Source organism: Drosophila eugracilis, unplaced genomic scaffold, assembly GCF_018153835.1.
Source record: "Drosophila eugracilis isolate 14026-0451.02 unplaced genomic scaffold, ASM1815383v1 contig_545, whole genome shotgun sequence".
Classification (NCBI taxonomy): domain Eukaryota; kingdom Metazoa; phylum Arthropoda; class Insecta; order Diptera; family Drosophilidae; genus Drosophila; species Drosophila eugracilis.
This window is the reverse complement of record NW_024573422.1, coordinates 1,257-23,055: the sequence shown is the minus strand read 5'-3', so window position 1 is coordinate 23,055 and position 21,799 is coordinate 1,257. Positions and strand designations below refer to the sequence as shown.

At 40.1% G+C, this 21,799-nt stretch overlaps 1 protein-coding gene across 11 annotated transcripts; it reads left to right on the top strand.

Moving 5' to 3' along the window:
* The first annotated feature begins 14,250 nt into the window (after positions 1 to 14,250).
* On the top strand, positions 14,251 to 21,381 carry LOC108110149 (glutamine--fructose-6-phosphate aminotransferase [isomerizing] 2). Of its 11 annotated transcripts, none has more exons than XM_041819305.1 (9): positions 14,251 to 14,433; positions 16,964 to 16,986; positions 17,640 to 17,837; positions 17,890 to 18,345; positions 18,556 to 18,582; positions 18,779 to 18,802; positions 19,442 to 19,599; positions 19,984 to 20,823; positions 20,879 to 21,381. In XM_041819305.1, the coding sequence occupies exons 2-9, from the start codon at positions 16,980 to 16,982 to the stop codon at positions 21,251 to 21,253; spliced, it is 2,085 nt and encodes a 694-aa protein (XP_041675239.1). In that variant the 5' UTR covers positions 14,251 to 14,433; positions 16,964 to 16,979; the 3' UTR covers positions 21,254 to 21,381. The 11 variants fall into 11 exon arrangements, with proteins under 11 accessions (XP_041675239.1, XP_041675245.1, XP_041675241.1 ...); XM_041819308.1 differs by having other exon boundaries at positions 14,252 to 14,433; positions 16,943 to 16,986; positions 19,478 to 19,599; XM_041819302.1 differs by having other exon boundaries at positions 14,252 to 14,433; positions 16,943 to 16,986.
* Positions 21,382 to 21,799: the final 418 nt, after the last annotated feature.

The window sequence follows — 21,799 nt, the reverse complement described above, 5'->3', positions numbered from 1 at the left end:
AAATTTTAATGTTAAGATTCGTCAACTTATTGTTAGTCTCAAAATTAAGAGTAGATTCAATAAATAAAAGCAAAGCAACAAAAAAAAAAAAAACTTATTATGCATTTGCTTTTTTTGCTGATTGTGAGCTTAGTTTTCTTTTTATTTGCACGTACCGATTCCTTAGTTCTGCGCATAAAGGACATTAATATAGGGAGCACTTTGTATTTCTTCAGGGACTTATTTTCTGGTTCGAGAACAACCTTAAAGAGTGGCTGCGGCTTTTTATCCCTGTTAAGGATATTGAGGACTTTCTTAACGCTAAATCTCTTCTCTTGTAGCGCTTTTGTTATCTCTGCAGTCGTTACTTTGGACTCTATGCCCTTAAGTACGATTTGCAGGCCCTGGCTGCTTTTAAGCTGATAAGTGTAAAGCTTCTTTTTATTCTCGGTAAGATATTAGATATATTAAAGATATTAAAACTCTGTAACTATCCTCAGACTTCATTTTAATTTTTGTTTCCTGGATGTTGCCGTTTATAAGAGGTATTATGTTAATTATTATGAAGTTATTCTTGCCAATAAGCGCAATAATTTTTTTTGACAAGAACATTGGAACTTTTGTTTCGTATAGAAATAGGCGGGGGCTTAGGTGATGATGTCGTTAAACGGGTTGTCGATACACTTGCGGTTGTTGTTGCCGTTACGGTTGACGTTGGTAAAGAAATTGTGGAGCTAGTTACTGCGCTCTTTAGCTGCAGAGACATCGATGGTAGCAAGGGGTAGCCAGAACGCGCTCTTTCACTATCTACGTTTAAGAATTCGGTCAAGTTGGGGGTAATTGGCCGCGCTTTGTAAGAGCTTGCATTAATTTCGGTTGCTTTAAAAGTGAAGTAAGAGTTTTTTCTTTGTATTGAGAGCCGTCTGTCATCTTGCTCACGTTGGGGTTGTGTGCGAACGTAGTTTAGAATCCTTGTAATCGAAGTTGAGCTTGCTAGAGTTTCACGGTTTTCGGAAAAAGTTAAGAAATTATTAAATATCGGTTTATTAATTCTAAGCCCCTCTTACACAATGTATAATCGATTGCACAGTACTTGCATGTAACTGCAAAACAAAACTACATTCGGCATCAACTGCTGTACAGTTCGAAATCTTTTGCACAACGCCGAGGGTTTTCGGCTTCGTACTACCCGCTCCTTCTATTCTCGCTTTCGTCCCCGTTAGTCGAGTGCATCGAAAAGTTCGTGTAGTGACTCTTGTATATTAATTACAAAACGAATTCGAAATGGCGGATAACTAAGAATTTTATAGGGCAAAGGCAAGCTTAGTGGCGCGTTAACTTGCGGCTTTAAATACAATCTTGAGTGACGAACATTTATCCAAATTCAATGAAAGTGAATTACAGGTGCGGTAAGAGTAATTCGAGAGAATGAATTCCGACTGGTTGTACTCAACTCAACCTCAAACGGCTAATAGTCGAACGGGTGCATAAAATTTACCACCGCGTACTGTGATAAAAAAGAGATAAGAGAGAGTGGTCGTGGCAGGATGCTGAAATGAGCTAGGACAGCGAATATGCCTCAAGAATCTTCATTGTTAATCTTTGTATTATAGTTCCTGAGGTCCCCGCGTTCATACGGATGAACGGTCGGACGAACGACTTCGCTATTGATCCTGATCAAAAATATATAAACTTTATAGGGTCGGAAACGCTTCCTTCTATCTGTTACACACTTGTCAACGAACCTAGTATACCCTTTTGCTCTATGAGTAACGGGTACAAAAACAACAATATGATCTAAACAGAGTCCTACCATCATATGGTGGTTTTGTTAATGCTAATAGGTAAATTTGTGAAACCCACACTATCGGGAACAGTCATATATCTAGTACCAAAATAATGGTTTACAATTTGGTCATCATCATGCTGAATTATCTTTTTTAATTTCATTGCATTTTGATCTGTATCGCTGTCAATACGCAGTCGCATTGCTGCTAAAATAAATCGTAGAAAAATAAATCTCTCGGCCTTTTATTTTGCACCGTTCAAATATAAATTGTAAATTATTTACAGGTGGCAAAAATTAATGCCCTCCTCAAAACATTTGGTGGCCCCGTTGTGATTTATGAATTTAAGTTAAGAATTTATTAAATATCGTGTTAAAAATTCTAAGCGCCTCTTTCACAATTCGGTGTTAAGGGCCATAAACTCTCTTCAGATCGTTTGTACGGTATTCGCTTATACATGCAAACCAAAGCTGCAGTCAGTATCAGTTGCTAAGCGAAGGTTTTCATTTTTCGGTTCCGTTCAACCCGCTACTCCTATTCTCGTTTTGGTCGCCGTTAGTCAAGTGCATCGGAAAGTTGGCGTAGTGATTATTGCACACTCTTTCCGAAACATGTTCAAAATGTAGGAAGCAAATAAAAGGGACCTTGTGCTACGTGCCCCAGATAACGAAGAACGTTAAGCACACTCCTAGGTGACGAACAGTTGGCCGAATTATATGAAAGTGAAAATTTCAACATTATGTTTCTGATTGAATGGCGCTGCTATGGACACAATTCAACCTCTGGAGCCCACTGAGAGAAATTATGACACGGCATTATAACTATTGTTTTTACGTTTTGATAATAAATTGTTACATTTTCAGGCACACGATCGGTCATTATTCAAACTACCACGTGTGGAGAATGGATCCGCAAAAAGTTGGCGGCAATTGAGCGACAAGGCAAATTCACAATTGCGCGCCCTTTATACTATGGCTACTGCGCAGGAAATTCTTGACGGTGGTTTGATCCATCTCATCTTTTCGAAGATGGAGCATCAGAGAGGAGGAGAGGTGAGCGGAGAGCTTGCCTGCAAAGGAGCTGTCGAAATGGCACAATGTTTCCACATTTTTGGATCTCTGTCGCCGCATGATAGAGAACTTGGAATGGGCTTTGGTAGACCAGACACCTAGCAAACAGGAGGGAAATCTAACTAGTAAAAGGCATCGAAGCATCCTTATTGCCATTATGTACCCTATGTGGATCCAAGGAGCATTATTTGACGAAATGCCTACAACTTCTATGATTGACTCCAACTCTGCGCTACAATGAAGCAAAAAGGATGCACCTTCGTTTAAATTGCCTGCGGAAGGGGCACAGTTAACGGTATTCTAGACCTTGCAGATGTAGGAACTGCCACCAGAAACGTCATCTTCTTCTGCATATGCAATCGAGTCTCTTTGAACCCCATCTGCAGCATGCTCTTGAAATGCCACCACATTCCTCAACTTTAGTTTCTACAGTCTTGTTTAAACCACCACCTATGGCTCTGTCGCCAAATAATACCGATTACGTGTTACTTGCCACCGCAATGGTTTATGTCAAAACCCGCTCTGGCGTATTCGTATCATGCCGGCCCTTACTCGATTCGGCCTCTTAAATCATTTCTTGTTTCGCAAATCAACTACAAACTCGAAATCCATCGCTCAACCATCTCCATATCAGGAATCGACTGGTTAATATTTTCGCCCAATCCGAAAATACAAGGCGTCACTTGTAGCTCCCATTACCCATTACCTTAACGCAACTAAATGGAGAATACCGGAAAATATTGAGCTGACAGATCCTCGCTTCTACAAAAGTCAGCGCATTGACTTGCATATTGGAGCAAGTGTATTCTGCGAGCTGCTTAGAAAACCATTTACCTACCCTGCAGAAAACCAGACTTGGCTGGATTATCTCAGGGTGCCTAGAGATAGGAGCATCAACGCGCTTATCTTTAATTTTCTCAATTCAAGAACCCCGCACTCAGTCGGGATCAGAGTCGATTTCTGATACACCAAAGAGATTTTGGAAAACCGGCAGTTGCCCAGATTCTACAACAATCATATGCGAGCAGTACACTCGATTGGACAATATTCGGTTCTGCTTGCTGCCAAAGTGGCTTCAGTGGCTAAAGCGGGTGGAGAGTCCAGCCCGCAATCAACCGCAGCTTGGCTTCTAGCCATCTACATGTAAAGTCAGGGAGCACAGTCCTCATCAAGTAGACAAACTTACCCCCTTGCGGTGGCGCCTCGCCAAAAGCACTGTCTCCCGAGATGATGGTGTCGATCGATTGTTAAATATCGTTTTAATAATTTTAAGCGCCTCTTACACAATTCGGTGTTAAGGGCCATAAACTCTATTTGTACAATTTGTACTGTATTCGATTATACCTGCAAAACATAGCTTCGGTCAACAGCGATTGCTGTACATTTCGAAAACTTTTACACAACGCCGAGCGTTACATAATTTCGGTTGCTAAGCGGAGGTGTTTCGATTTTCGGTTCGGTCATTATTCAAGCTACCAGGTGTGGAGAAGGGATTCCCAAAAAGTTTGCGGAAATTGAGCGACTATGCACACTTGCGCGCCCTTAATACTATGGCTACTACGCAGGAAATTCTTGACGGTGTTTTGACCCATCTCATCTCTTCGAAGCTGGACTATCAGAACCAGGAGAGGTGGGAGGAGGGTTTGCCTGCAAAGGAGCTGTCGAAATGGGACCAATTTTCAAAATTTTTGGATCTTCGGTGCCGCATGATGGAGAACTTGGAATGCGCTATGGTAGACCATACACCTGAAGCGAAATTTAGCTAGTAAAAGTCATCGCACAACCCCTAGTTTGTCTTCGACATTGTCATTGTTTATACTATCTGAATCCAAAGAGCAATATTTGACGAAATGGCCACAACTTCTAGGATTTATTCCAACTCAGCTTGGTCCTGAAATGCCACCACATACCTCATCGTTTGTTTCTGTAGCCTTGCCCAAACTTCAACCTGTAGGTCTGTTGCCATTAATACCGATTACGTGTTGCTTACGCAATAGTTTATGTTTAACACCGCTCTGGCGTATTAAGTACCATGCCGGCCGTACTCGATTCGGCCTCTTAAATCAACTTCGTCAACTGTCATTTCGCAAATCAACTGCAACTTTAAATCCAACGTTCAACCATCTCCATATCAGGAATTGTCTTCGTTTGCTTCGGATAAGTTGGTTAATATTTTTACAGTGCTTTATCAACCAAATTTCTACCTTAACGCAATTGAATGGAAAATATCGGGAAATCCCGAGCTGGCCGATCTTCTGTTCTACAAAGTCAGGGCATTGACTTGCTAATTGGATTCCTCGAGCTGCTTTGTTTTGGAAAAACTCGCTTAGGAAATCATTAACCCACCCTGCAGAAAACTATACTTGGCTGGACCGTTTCATGGTGTCAGTCTTCAATTTCCTCAGTTCTGGAACCATGAACCGTTGCCCAATTTCTCCAAAAACCACTTCGAAGGAGGGTGCTCTATGCAATCAGCTAATTCAACAGCAATACACTCGGCTATAATCTGGCCGATATTCGGTTCTGATTCCTGCCAAAGCTAGTTTCGATGTTTTAAAAAATTTATATGATCGTTATATGATCGCTGTTTACACGCAGTTACAGCGCTACTTAAATAAATCGTAGAAAAAATCTCTACTTTTCTTTTGCATTTTTATGTATAATTATAAATTGTATAATATTCTTAAGCAGGTGGCATAAATTAACTTATTTTTTTGGTTTTTTTTTATTATGCGATAAAAAATAAGGAACAATTATATTGAATATTTTGAGTATATTCCTTTATAAAACGTGTACGAGGTGTGTTCAAAAAGTAAGGTGACTCTTCAAATTTCGCGAATTTCAAATTTTTCGATTATCGATTTTTTTGTTTTGTTATATTGGTACACTCTTCCCTAACATCTGTACCAAGTTTCAATGGAACATCCTCTTTTGTTTGGTTGTGAGAGGCGTAAAGTTACAAGTTGTTTTGCGAGCTCGGCGATTTTTTGCTATCGAAAAATATGGATCAAAGGATTTGGATTTTTTGGCCAAAAACAACACCACAATAATGCCTCAGCCACCATATTCACCGGATTTGGCCCCATGTGACTTTTTCTTGTTCCCAAAACTGAAGATAATCGAAAAATTTGAAAAATTTGAAATTTGAAAAGTCACCTTACTTTTTGAACACACCTCGTATAACTTCTAAAAGGTTTCGAAAATCGAAAAATTTGAAATTCGCGAAATTTGAAGAGTCACCTTACTTTTTGAACACACCTCGTACGTTGCATTAACAAATTTAAATTTGATATTTAAAAAAAAAATATGATTTTTATTGCAATTTAACTAGTTATATAGATTTAATCTAACATTAATTTAAGTTTTTAGTTTTCTTTTATTATACCCGTTACTCGTAGAGTAAAAGGGTATACTAGATTCGTTGAAAAGTATATAACAGATAGAAGGAAGCTTTTGCGACCCCTTAAGATATATATATTCTTGATCAGGATCAATAGCGAAGTCAATTGAGCCATGTCCGTCTGTCCGTCCGTCCGTCCGTCCGTCCGACCGTCCGTCCGTCCGTCCGTCCGTCCGTCAGTCCGTCAGTCCGTCCGTCTGTCCGTATGAACGCTGAGATCTCAGGAACTATAGCAGATACAAAGTTAAGATTAAGCATGAAGATTCTTGAGGTCCCGGGACAGCGCAAGTTTATTACAGCATCCTGCCACGCCCACTCTAACGCCCACAAACCGCAAAAAACTAAAATTGCTGAAATCTCAGGAACTATTGCAGTTAGATAGTTGAAATTCAAAAAGTATAATCTTTAGATGGCAGCGCATCTTATAGTGGTACTACTATCCGGCCACACCCACCCATACGCCGACAAGGCTCAAAAGACGGTTTTCGGATTTTCTAGAAAAGCTGATATCTCGGTAACTATAAGAGATTGAAAGTTCGGATTAGGCATGTAGGTTTCTATGACGCTCCCAATGCGAATTGTTTTTTTCCGATCAAGCCACGCCCACTCTAACGCCCACAAAACCCGAAAAAACCAAAAATGCAAAAATTTTGAAAACTATAAGAGCTACACAATTTTGCTTAGGAACACGTATTTAGGAAATGCCTCTGCAACTTTCCACGAAGTTGCATCCGGCCACGCCCACTCTAACGCCCACAAACCGCGGAAAACTGTGGCGTCTATAATATTATTATGAATGCCTTCGTTTGACCTTGTATAACTTATTTCTGTTAATATCAATCGATTTACCAAAGATTTTTCAAATCGGAACATTATTTCGCCATTTATAAAGAAATTAAGTTAATTAAGGGTATTTCAGGCCTCCGAATTAGATGAGCAATGAGCATAAGCGCTAGAAAATCTTTGAGTGCATGCCGCTGAGATCCGTTCGTCTGAATCACCTGAAAGACGGAAAGTAAGCCCTTTTGTGTGCGACACATGAACAACGGGAAAATCGCCGAAAAAATATTCGAGCAAGAGTGGCTCGTTCAAGACGAACACTTCACTTTGATTTAAATAATTAACTGCAGTCTTCATCCAGTTGTCGCCATTGCACGTATTGCAGCGCACTCAAATTTAAGAACGAAACGCCAGAAATGTGTTGCGTCAGTGAAAAAGTCGAACATCCAGAATTACATTCACCATCAGAACCACTGTTACGTTGCTTTCAGGGGTAACACATGGCTCGAAACATTTTTTGACTTGAAAATTCAAAGGTGAAGACATAGTGTTGCCATATATCCCAATGATTCCGACGGATATGTCATTCGACTTCAAACGTTTGCAGTTTCCGGTGCGACTTGCCTTTGCAATGACTATCAACGAAGCACAAGAACTTATTGCAAGTGATGGAAACGCACCTGATGGAAAAACAAGAAATATTGTATATTCAAAAGCACACAATAAATGTTGAATAGAAACCTAAACGAAAATATTTTATTTATTTTATTTTCCACGCGCATGGTACATAAGCCTTACACCACTATGTCAAGCTTGAGAAGCGTAGCGCAGCGTTATTCTTGTGCATAACGGAATCGCCAAATGTACAAGCCGGCGCTGCAAATCACGGCGATACCTAGGCTCATCGAGGACAGGTACTTGAATTTCAGAGACGGCATCTTTCTTTGCTTCATCTTGTGGAGGATTCTGGTATTCATAACGGAGTAAGTAGACAAGTTGTCTGTGAGACAAGAATTTATTGAGTTTTCCTATTAAATTATCATTTGGGGTGGTGAGTTCGGTTTTACACTGGTCAACATGAAAGCCGGATCGGATGCTACTATTTTGGAGCAGTTGGTCAACTTGCAGGCAATTCGATTTCAGTTGGTGAAATCCCTGTTACAAAATTGTAGGAAAGATTCGCAATCCAGAAAAACGAGGGTTTTCCTGAAGAAGCGGCTGGATCAAGTTGAGGAATGGCGAAGCGCGTTCAGGGTGACGGATTCAATGATCATAAACCTGGAAGGGGTTTCAGAGTCTGCCTATGCCACGAAGGATTTCCAGTCGGAGTTTGAGGAGCGGTACGTGGATGCCTATTGCGCTTTCGCGAAGGATTTGGAAAAACTTGAACCAGAGGCTTATGTGCCACCGCCCTCAGTGCCTGGGGGGTGCGGAAATGTGACTAAAAATGCCCCAGATGTCAGTTTTGTGTCAATTGGCCAGGCTACTATGATTCCTTCACAAGGCTAATCCACAACAACACCAATCCAAGTAGTTTGCAGAAGTTGCACTTTCTCAAAGAGTCGCGACCGAGGGATCGCGATAATGACATCCGTCAGATGCAGTCTCGGAAGAGAAGAGAGTGGCTTGGGGATTGATGATCAAGAGGTACAACAATCCTCGCCTCGTTTTCGCACATTACATGAATTACATCTACGCTGGTTATAATGGATGCGATTGAGAACCGAAGCTCGTCGTTCGATTCCGCTGCTGGTCCAGGATCTACAGACCCTAACAAACGAGTGCGAGTGCACAGGGCACAGGAGCACGCTAGGCGTCTAGGGGCGCCTCTTACCACTTTGGCGGTGACCATATCCTGCGTCGTTGCTCAACGTTTGTGGCCCTAGACTGCTACCAGTGGAAGGACATAGTAAGCAGGGCTAAATTATGTATCAATTGTCTAAGTAAGGCGCATGCCCTTTTGCACTGCACGAGTAATAAAGGCTGTCAAGTTTGTGGGCAGCGTCATCACACATTATTGCATTTCCATGTTTTGGCTCATAGCCAGTCGCCAGCGCCGCATCATGTGGCGCCGATTCCTAGTGCACCTGCAGACAGGGAGAGCATATCTCAACAGCGCAGGCAGCCAACGACAGAACCCCGGCGCATCTTACGGATGCTATTCAGCAACGTCATCGGATCTGTCTTCGAGAAATGTCCTTCTCGCCACTGCTCGTATCACCATGCGGAACACGGTCAACGTACTGCACGCTGTCATAAACGCCCTGGTCGACCAAGGATCGGAGGCAACCATTGTCTCGGAGCACGTGGTACAGTCAATGGCGATCTGGTACCCGAAAATCTATTTTTGGGATGGGTCTTCGAGCGGTCGTCGGTGCAAGTATACTGTCAATTTTGAAATCCGTAGTAATGTTAACCCTGACTTTTCAGAAGACGTTGATTCCGCGTATGTCCTCAATTCGGTTACTTCCTGTCTTCCTTGTCGCAGCTTCATGCTTCAGCGTTGGGACCATATACGAGGGCTCCTGCTGGCGGATCCGAACTGCTCACGATCGAAGCTAGTCAATATCATTTTGGGTGTGGACCTTTTGGTGCAAATCATTGCCGCACATCAGGATCGGGCTGCTCGGAATATCCTTAAACGACGTGCTATCCATCAGCGTTTTCGCCTTGTCCACGCTAACCGTTGAGACGGCGTCTGCATCTTTCATGGCCATCAGGGTTATTCAGCAGTTGGCGAAGGACTAGCGGCGTTCATTTCCCAAGGAGGAAGAGGTATTGATGAGAGAAATATATGTGGATGACATTCTTTCTGGAGGTCACACGTTGAAGGAGCCAAGGGATAAGCGGACACAAGTATCGGGTGCGATAAAATCCACGTGTATGGAGTTGCGGAAATGATCAAGCAACGAGTCCAGTATTTTGACACTACAGGTCCTATCAAGGCGTTAGGGATGTATTGGCTCCCGAATAAGGAATGTTTCAAATTACAGGTTAATTTTGAAATTCTAGCTAATTTCACCAAACGGATTATTTTATAAAGCATAGCTGGCCTGTTCGATCCACTGGGTCTTATCGCACCAGTCATCATCGTGGGAAAGCTGATCTTAAAGGAGGTAACCATGGCAAAGGAAGTGCTTGCGGATGGCACTCAGTCGGCGCTGGGGCGGGACGACGAGGTTCCTGACGCCCTTGTCGAACGGCATAGTGTCGGCTCAGCTTCACGCGTTCTGGGACGGTTCATCACATCTTATGCGGCTACGATCTACCTAAGGCTCGAGTGCGTGGACGGAGCGTGCTGCGGGGACTGTCTTTGGGTGAATTCAAGGGCTTTGGCTCGTGGTGGCGAGCCCTGAGTGGCTCATACGGAGTCCGGGTGACTGGCCTTCGATTGAGTTCGAGCAGGTCGACACAAGCGATGCCGCTCTAGAGGCAAGGCCGGCCAAATTACGCGTTCACCACGCAGTCCCGCTTCCGTCGTTCGTTGGCAGATTTTCTACTTTCAGCCGGGCTGTACGAGTCACGGCCTATGCGTTGCGGCTCAGGCACAATTCTGTCGGCAAAGGGGAGAGACGCATCGGTCCCCTAACCATTGAATAGCTCGACTTTTCTCTAGTGGCTATAGTGCGCATCTAGCAGCGGGAATCGTTCCCAGTGGATTTGGCTGCAGTTTGATCTTTTGAGCGTGTCGCAGATCTTGTCGGAAGGCATCCTGCGAGTGGGGGGCGGCTATGCCATTCTAACTTGCCATATGAGCACCAACATCCGATAATACTTCCAAGATCATTTCACTGAGCTGGTAATACGGCACTCGCACTTTAGTGCGAACACGCCAGCCGTTCTGGATAGTGACAGGAAGGCAGGCAGTTCAAAGAGTTGCACGGAAATGTGTCCAGAGTTTCTGGGCACAGCCCTTCGCTTCGGCTCCGCTCATGGGAGACTTGCCGCTTCATCGAGTGAACCCCCCTAGCCTTCATGGCAACGGGAGTTGACGCTACTACACAGGCGTTATAGAGCTCAAGGCAGCACGGTTGCGAGGCACCAGCTTCTACAAGGGGTACATCGCCGTTCTCATTTGCCTTGCAGCAAAGGCAGTGCACTTAGAATCGTTGACAGGCCTCACCACGGAACATATTTTACTGGCGCTGGATAGTTCACCGGGAGGAGAGAGATGGTTCAGCACCTCTACGGTGACACTGGGACCAACTTTGAGGGGGCGCAAAATCTAATGATGAAGTTATTCGGTAAGCTTCAAGAATATTACGATCAGCTTATAGCCCCCAAGCTCTCGTCAGAACGGACATCGTGGCACTTTAATCCTCCTCAGTCGGCCAATTTTGGCGAACTGTGGCAGGCTAACTTGAAGTCGTTGAAACACCATCTGAAGAGGGTCATTTTGGACCGACTGGCTACTGTGGCGCGTCGTCAAGCTACACCCGGGGATGGATACGTTGGTCCGGGTTGTTACTCTTAAAATCAAGCAAGACCGGTTGCAGCGCTCAGTGTCAAAGGTTCAACAGCTGCCAATCCGTTCTTAAGCGCCGTAACTTGCCCCCCTTAGTAATAATTAACTTGTTTCTTTCGCACACTTCTTGTTTACTTTCCCATACTAGATATTCTACCCCACAACCAAGATGGACCGGACAAGCGAAGGTTTCTCATGCTAGGTCTAGCATTGGCAGGCGGCATGTGAAGTTTACTGCTTGGCCCTGCTGGTAGCTGGAAGCTCTCGCACTTTGGGACGATGCGAGAGATCGCGAGAGCAATAGCGGAAGGAGGACGAAGGCAGTCGACTTCGGCAAGCGAGAGAATACGCACGTCGCTATCTAACGCGGGACGCCATTTCCATATGTGCATTATATATATAAATAAACATGAATTTTGTAAATTTTTCAGTTAGTGTTTACATTGCCTGGGAACCCCCCTTTCAATAAATACAAGGGGACACGACTATACACTTACCCTAATTCGTTTGACTCTGTATAATTTTTGACGAGGTTGGCTTCTAATGTGCCTTTTAGGCCAACTTCTATTTTTTATACTGTTTACTCCCATAGACGTTTATTTTATTTTATTAGTTCCACTTATTATAATTATAATCCCAATTGATATAAGGTGATCCAAGTAATTATTGTGTATCAAGCACATGCTTGGCATTGGTGTCAACTTGTCTTAAACTAATCCTAACATACATAAGCGAAATATTTAAGAACATTTGCCAAGGACACACATATGAAGATATTAAAAACGATATTAGTATTTTCAGAAAAATATTAATTTATAATCAGGATTGATAGCTGATTCGAATTTGCTACTATCAATTACGCGTTACTTTTTTAATGAATTTCAAAATGATTATGGAAGCAGCAGAAAACTCCGTCTATTACCTTTTTAATATCTACCGTGCCTTAACAACCTAAATTTTTTAATGAGTTAAAAAAGCTAATAAAAGGTTTTCAAGTACATAGATTCTGACAAAAAATAACTTATAATTATGGTGAAATGAAAAGTTATAAGTATATAGACAGACGGATAAATGGACAAGGCTAAATAAAATTGAAGTTAATCGAATACGCTTCCTTCTGCCAACAATATATTTTCAGCGAATACTTTTTACCCTTCCACTCTATGAGTACCGTGTTTAAAAAGAAGAAGAAGTGCTAACAGAACATTACTCCTTATTTTGTATTAAAATACCAGTAAAACGTATACATAACTTGCATTTATATTTTTGTTTTATTTGCATTCATGTGAGCACCGTAGAAACTTAAACACACCTCAACACCAACTACCTTAAAGCTTGCCAATAAATTAATCTTTAAGAAAAAATTTAAACAAACATTGTTAAGGCAATAATTTTGTAATAAATTAAGGTATGGCAATTTATTTGCTGCACTAGGGACATTGTTCGTGTCGGTAGTCCCGGTACCAATTGGGACGCAAACTGGTTTTGAGACTAGCGAAACCCATCACTTTTCCTTTTGTATGGAAACCAAGGTCAGTGAATTATGTATGAAGCGTTATCTTGTAGAGAGTATTCGATAACAGCACCACCCATAACCAGTTTTTATTTTTAAATATAAAAAAAGATGGAAGCGATTGGTTTTGAGTAAAAGAAATCATTGAAATTAAGGTTAAACTTAAACCGGTTTTCTTTTAGCACCATTTGTGCGCCAAGTAATCTCTTGGCTGGTGGGTGTGCGGACTGCTTACTCCGTTTAGTATTATGCAAAAATGGATACATCTGAAATATTCTAGTTGAAACAGTGGCATTCCTAGTCCAAAAATTATATTATTAATAAATACGAAAATATACTTTTCAACGAATACTCTACGCGTAAGGGGTGTTAGATATTGTTGGTCGCCTTTTTGTCAATTTTGATTTAAAAAAAGGTTTTCATAAATTATTTACTTTACTATTATTTTTATTTTTACATAATGCAAGTTAAACGACTATGAAGATACAAGTTAATTAATGTCACAAGTCGTTTTAAAATCAACCATAACTTTTATAAAAAACCCTGGATATTATAAATATGGAAATAAATGCAGGCCTAGCCACAAACTCGGTAGAAATTTTCACTTTCATCAAAATCAAATGATTATATTTGTATACTATGTAAATAAAAAATTAATAATAATAAATATTGTACAAAACTTTCCCGGCACGGAAACAGAAATCTACTGTGGTAAAAAAATTATTACGTGTTCTTTTATTTATGTTGGTTGATATTATAGAAAATATAGATAGATAATACCTCTGATAGGGTGTGAAAAACGTAAGCTTTGAAATGGTAATGCTCATTTGTAGCGGAAAGCTTTAACCTTACTTTACATTTTTGGATTATATTGGTAAGAAAAAATAGAACACATACATACTTCATTTAATATCAATATGATGTATTTATTAATTGGCTCTGATTTTGTTTTTGCTAAATCAGTCAAACACATTGTTTTTATTTTCTTTTTAAATTAGGAAATTGAACCCTTTTATTGTTTTGTACGTACAGATCCAGTTTCAATTTTCTAAACTTCTTATTTTTGATAGATGTTACGATGTGTTCAAATTTTCGTGGGGTCCAACAATTGAAGGTTGGAATAGCTGGCACATGACTATTTTTACTTTAGAAGTGCAGCTTACTCCAAGTAGAATACAACGTTGATTTATCGCTGTAAGAGTAGGTTACCGACTCCGCTCTCTCTTGGCCTGTTAACAGGGAGTTGCACAATCTCTTTGACATTAATGATCGTTGCTGATTCCGCTATAAGCGGTGATGCCGCAGCGGCCTATAAAAGACCGATATTTAGTCCGCGCTGTTTTCTTAAGTAACCTCAGTGTTATTTTAACAGTGAAGTTGGCCGGTTCGAAAGTAACCTGATCCGTTCCAAGCCCAACCACAGCCAGTTTCAGAGCGAAGTACGAACACTGCAAACATACAATAAAACCAATTAAGTGAGTCCCTAGTCAAGTGGACAAACTGGAATGACGTTAAACGCAACGATGCAGATTTGAAAAGAACTTTAAAGATGTTTAAGTAACCGTATTGTTTGTTTAACATTCACAAAGCCTGTCTGCTATTTCATGACTAGTCCACCACATTTTGCGCATTTTAATTACCCAATCAGTGGATGCAGTGATGGATATGCCAGCTCAGCATAACTTAACTTAATTTAATACCCAAAATTGCAAAAACTTGATCTAAGTTCGATTGTTCATTTTATAATACTTGTTTTTCCACGAAACATTTTCGATCGGTTTGTAACATTGACTCTGTCGGGGAGTAGTTGCACACACTAAATCCAAGCAAGCTGTGTAACCAAATGAAATTTGTGGCCTATGGCAACATCATACCAGGTGTGTTTTCCCCACGAAAAAAATATGTATACTTCTGTACTCGATGAGAATGGGTTTCGTGCGTAGAACAGAAGCTCCTGAACTCAATTTTTTTTTGTATACTTTTTTGCGTGGTGGGCAAAACGAAGTAAGCTCAAAAATGGTTACTTGTCATTAAGTTATAGATATTAATTCATGAATTGAAGTATGGAAGTAAATGGACTTATTAATTTCCACTTTACCAATATTTAGAGAAATACGTGTCCGTTTTTGGAAATATTATGAAAAATGTTAAGAAGTAAATATTCTTAAATTTAAAAATGTTTAAAAAAAAAATTTTTTAAATGTAGATATTGCATGCGTCTTAGTTTAGGATTCCGTTCGTATTATTGCATAAAAATAAAAGTTTCCGGGAATTGAAAGAGTAAGTTACGTTTTTTTGCTTAATTGATCTGATAAGATGATGATGGTAATAGATCTATGCGAAAATTCTAGGACGTAAATTTCAGCTTATCACATCGCCGACTGCGAGTACTAAAAGCTAGAAACAATAAAAGACGTTCTTATGAGTATAATAATGGGTTACACGTATTATTTACGGACGATGCCCCTTTGCAAATCAAATGAGTCAATTTTCAATAAATTGACAACAATTATTATTTTGCAATACAGCAAAGCATTGCTTTTACATTTTAAACTCCAAACGTCTGTTTCTTGTTAAAATTGTTTTAAGGAGAGGGTTAAGTTATGAGGAAATTCCATTTGACATCAAAAATAATTACTAATTGCATACCATACATATTAAACTGTACAGAACTGATACTTCTGTATTATTTTGCCTTCAATATATAGTCCTTATATTTTTACAAAATAAACAATAATTTATGTGGCTTCTCTATAACTTAGATATATCTCCTTTATAATATAATCCGTTAATTATACCCGTTACTAAAAAGAAAAAAGGGTGTAATAGATTCGTTGAAAAGTATGTAACGGGTAGAATGAAGCGTTTTTGACCCTATAAACTATATATATTCTTGATCAGGATCAATAGCGAAGATGATTAAGCCGTGCCTGTCCGTCCGTCTGTCCGTATGAATGCTGAAATCTCAGGAAAAATAAGAGATAAGGCAGGGAGATTCTTAAGTTCCCAAAGCAGCGCAAGTTTATTCAGATTTAAGATTGAAAGAGTTACGCTTGTATAAATCAGTAATGGGTATCTTATACTGGCGGCACTCGACTGCAGCGTTTCTTCTTGTTTTAGACACACCGTCGGCGGATGTGGTTGGATTTACGCGGCCAGTAGCATCCCTAAAATACGTATTCTTAAGCCTAATTTTCTAGCTCTTTTCGTTCCCGAGATTTTTGAATTTTTGGGTTTTGTGGGCGTTAGGGTGGGCGTGGCTAGATGGGAAAACAATTCGCATTTGGGGCATCATAAAAATCTACATGCTTAATTCGAACTTTGTATCACTTATAGTTACCGAGATATCAGGCTTTCTTGAAAATTCGAAAACCGTCTTTTGAGCTTGGTGGGCGTATGGGTGGGTGTGAACAGATAATAGTATCACTAAGAGATGCGCTGGCATCCAACGTTTATACATACTGAATTTCATTGATTCATTGATTTTAGCGATTTGTGGGCGTTAGAGTGGGCGTGGCAGGATGAAATAAACTGGCGCTGTCCCGGGACCTCAAGAATTTTCATTGTTAATCTCAACTTTGTATCTTGTATAGCTCCTGAGATCTCAGCGTTCATACGGACGGACGGACGGACAGACGGACATGGCTCAATCGACTTCGCTATTGATCCTGATCAAGCATATATATACTTTATAGGATCGGAAACGCTTCCTTCTATCTGTTACTTATTTTTTAACTTTTACTCTACGAGTAACAGGTATAAAAATTTCAAATTGTATAAAACAGAAAGTTACAGTCGACTTATCCTTTCTTCTGCTTCTATATATATATATATATATATATATGTATGAAATAAATGAAGGCCACAATAGAATTTTATAGAGTTTTTATAGTTTATATATAAAATATATTATAAAACTACCCTTTTAAAACATTATTCTCATTACAGATATCTACATTTTCCGTTTAGATTTAAAACTATAAATATGTGTGGTAAGTGACAGGTTTAAATTTCATATATTTGTTAGTACCAAAAAATGTAATGGCATACTATAAATTTATTTAATATTAACTGTAGCAATTAACGTAATACTCAAAATTTTTTAATGTATAAGCAATACGCAAAGTATTAGAAAACGTTAAAAACTTTATTCTGGCTTGCAGCTGAATCCATTTTACTCAAACCAACTACAACTATGGAGAACTTGCACAGTAAAGAACTTTGTGTAAACCAAATCAATATAAGTTGAAATTTGCATGGCAATTTAGAAAAGATGAAAAGTTAAAGAGTTTTATCAAGCTCCTCTAAACAACAACAACTATGTTTTGAAACCTCAAACCTTTCAAAATGGAACCATGTAATAGTAATATGTAATATGTGATATGATACCTTAAATTATTAATCAATTTAAACGCACAATGTGTTTAATAGCGAAGGTATGATTGCTTTATTCCTTAAGACTGGAGCTAGATCGGGTATTTATTCGAGTTGCGAACAAAACGAAAAATAATATAGTAGATAAGCGTTAGCGCGCGGATCGAAAGCTCGGTCATATTAAAACTTTAAATATAACTTTTTAATAATTAGATGTGTAGAAAAATATATATACATCGAAACTAATTTTTTTTTACTAATTTTCGAACAGGAATCTTTGCCTATCTGAATTACCTAACGCCAAAGTCGCGACTGGAAGTGCTTGATTTGCTCGTCACGGGCTTGAAAAGGTTGGAGTACCGCGGCTACGATTCCACCGGCGTGGCAATTGACTCTCCTGATAATAAAAACATCGTTATGGTCAAGCGTACCGGAAAGGTTAAAGTGCTTGAAGAGGCGATTCAGGAGCGTGAGTTTTTTCGTTGATAATATACAGCTGTATTTTTAATATATCTGTACAGACTTTAGCGGAGGAGGTTATAGCGATCCCGTTCTCACACATATCGGCATTGCCCATACCCGCTGGGCCACCCATGGCGTTCCTTGCGAGAGAAACTCCCATCCACACCGTTCTGATAACAAAAACGGATTTGTCGTTGTCCATAACGGCATCATCACAAACTACAACGATGTAAAAACCTTCCTGACGAAGCGAGGTTACGAATTCGAGTCAGACACTGACACCGAGGTATTCGCCAAGCTGGTACACCACCTGTGGAAAACTCACCCCACCCACTCTTTCCGCGAGTTGGTTGAACAGGCTATCCTCCAGGTTGAAGGCGCCTTTGCTATTGCTGTGAAGTCCAAGCATTTTCCTGGAGAATGTGTGGCTTCGAGGCGGAGTTCGCCTCTATTGGTCGGCATTAAAACAAAGACTCGCCTAGCAACTGACCACATACCCATTCTTTACGGAAAAGGTAAGATTCTTAAATATGGCAGCCTACCATATTCTGCCCTATCCTTTGCATTTTATCTTTATGTAAATAACTATGTATATGTTATGTATGTCCGATTGTTTTTTATAACAATCACGACTCTTGATTTTTTCTGTTGCCACCCCCTCCGACGGACCTTTTTGTCCTGCCTGATGCAACTATGACGTTCCTTGGGTGGATGTCGAACCGTAGATGACAACAAGCTAAGCCTCGATCAAGGTAGTCCTCTGCCTAACCCATATGCTTTTCGAATCAATAAATTGGAACTGTTGGGCTTTTTAAACACTAACATAAGCTTATAAAATCAATTCTGCCTTTATTTGATTAATGTATATAACGATTACATCTAAGCATGACTTAATTGTCAAATTAACTGAGCACCTACACTTTGTTTCATCTTCTTGCAATTGCTTAGATGCCGACTCTGGAAAGCCCCAAGGTAATTACAAAGAAAATGATTATAATGAAGCTAATAATATGCTTTGTGTTGTTGGCCAACTTATCACGCATGTCATAGCCACAAAATTTACTCATAAAATTAAGATTTATTTCGACTTAAAAAAAGAAGAATGGGTTAAGCTCTTTTTATTTCGATACAAAAGTTACCTCTTTATAAGCAATTACATTCATTTATGAATTTAAGAAAGATTGAGTGTAAAGTCAAAACAATAATACATTGTCAAATAAATAAAAAAAACAAAAGCCAAAGTTAAATTATGAAATTAATAATTAAAGAACTATGTTTTTGATACTAGCTCATTTTGAAATGCAAAGATAATTTATAATTTACCAAATTCTCAAGCAATAGCATTTAAAAAGATTCCATGGAATTATTTGTTTCTACTTTGCACCGATTTCTTAATTTGAAGTGGGTATTATACTCGATATGCATTAACCTCACATACGCTGTTGCTCACAACAAATGGCATTGCTTTTGTCTTTTCGGTTAACATTGGCACGATGGAATTGCAATACCACGCAATACCATTAACGCTGCCGCGGTAAACGACATTATATATACCACTATACATCCAACGCAACGATATGCCATGCAACCAAATGAAAATTAATATACTAGAAATTCGTCCGCATGGGCAATCCCGTAAACTGCCAGTTCTTCCCCGTTCAGAGAGCACTTCTGAGATCATGCCATTGGAAGAGAAGGAGGTAGAATATTTTTTTGCATCAGACGCGTCGGCCGTCATCGAGCACACTAACCGTGTTATCTATCTGGAGGTAAGATCATAGAAATCTCCGAACCAATTAAAACTGCTTTTACTTAATTCGGACCATTATTACTAATAAGAACAGTTAATTTTACCGAAGAATTATAACAGTGTAATTTGTATACCCGTTACTAGTAGAGCAAAAAAGTAGAATTTATTCATTTAACAGAATGTGACAAATTGAAGGAAACGTTTCAGACTGTGGCATTTATGTACTTACAAATGCATACATATATTTTGATCAGAATCAATACTATGTTCGACCGTCTGTTTATCTGTTTAGGTAATTTAATGTCCACACTAACAAAACTGTTGCTTTCATAATATTAATAACTTACAATATAATTTATTCACCAATACCTATCGATCTACCAATAATTGTTTTTGCCTGTAGGACGACGATGTTGCTGCTGTTCGTGGTGGTACTTTAAGCATTCACCGTTTGAAGAAGAGTCTGGAAGACCCACACGCACGGGAAATTACTACTTTAAAGATGGAAATTCAACAGATCATGAAAGGGAACTACGATTATTTTATGCAGAAGGAGATTTTCGAGCAGCCCGACTCAGTAGTCAACACGATGCGCGGTCGTGTGCGCTTTGACTGTAACTCAATTGTGCTCGGCGGAATCAAAGAATTTATCCCAGAGATCAAACGATGTCGCCGCCTCATGCTAATTGGATGTGGAACTTCTTACCACAGTGCAGTAGCTACCAGACAGCTGCTTGAGGAGCTTACTGAACTACCAGTGATGGTAGAGCTGGCTTCCGACTTTCTGGATCGGAACACACCAATATTCCGCGACGACGTCTGTTTTTTTATATCCCAGTCCGGAGAGACCGCTGATACCCTAATGGCTTTGCGTTATTGTAAGCAGCGTGGTGCCCTTATCGTAGGCATAACAAACACAGTAGGTAGCAGCATTTGCCGCGAATCCCACTGTGGAGTCCACATTAATGCAGGCCCAGAGATTGGAGTAGCCTCAACTAAGGCCTATACCTCCCAATTTATTTCCTTGGTGATGTTTGCGCTGGTAATGTCCGAGGACCGCTTTTCCCTACAACAAAGACGGCTCGAGATTCTTCAGGCCTTGTCCAAACTTGCAGACCAGATTCGAGCAGTTCTTAAGCTGGACTCAAAAGTTCAAGAGCTGGCCAGGGACCTGTACCAACACAAGTCGCTACTGATAATGGGCCGCGGATACAATTTCGCTACCTGCCTAGAAGGCGCTCTGGTAAGAAATTTTCATCGAATTTTTCTAAAAACTTAGAATATTTAACACTTTGCAGAAAGTTAAGGAGCTTACCTACATGCACAGCGAAGGTATAATGGCTGGTGAACTAAAGCACGGCCCTTTAGCACTTGTTGACGACTCCATGCCAGTCCTAATGATAGTTCTTCGGGATCCCGTCTATGTCAAGTGTATGAACGCTTTGCAGCAGGTCACATCTCGCAAGGGCTGCCCAATTATTATATGCGAGGAGGGCGACGGAGAGACCAAGGCGTTCTCTTCTCGTCACCTGGAAATTCCGCGAACCGTTGACTGCCTACAGGGAATACTTACCGTAATACCAATGCAACTTCTATCCTATCATATTGCAGTGCTGCGCGGATGCGACGTTGACTGCCCCAGAAACCTAGCAAAATCAGTGACGGTTGAATAGAACATATTGATTCTCTACAAAAAAAACTGTGTTTACTTACAATTGGAGCTAGGCAATTATTAAAGATATGTAGAAAACTTTCTAAGGAAAATTTTGAAATGCATTAAATGGTTTTTAAATACGTTGAATTAATAATTTATTTCTGACTGTTTGTCTGTCTGTCTTTCTGTCTTTCTGTCTGTCTGTCTGTCTGTCTGTCTGCCTGTCTGTCTGACTGTCTGTCTGTCTGTCAGTCAGTCAGTCAGTCTGTTTGTCTGTGCGTCTGTTTGTCTATCTGTCCGTCTGTTTGTCTATCTGTCCGTCTGTCTGCCTGCCTGCCTGTCTGTCTGTCTGTTTGTCTGTCTGTCTGTCTGTCTGTTTGTATGTCTGTCTGGCTGCCTGTCTGTCTGTCTATATGTCTGTCTTTCCGTTTTTAAATATGAAGGATTAATAATTTATATCTGTCTGTTTGTCTGTCTGTCTGTCTGTCTGTCTTTCTGTCTTTCTGTCTGTCTGTCTGTCTGTCTATCTGCCTGTCTGTCTGTCTGTCTGTCTTTCTGTCTTTCT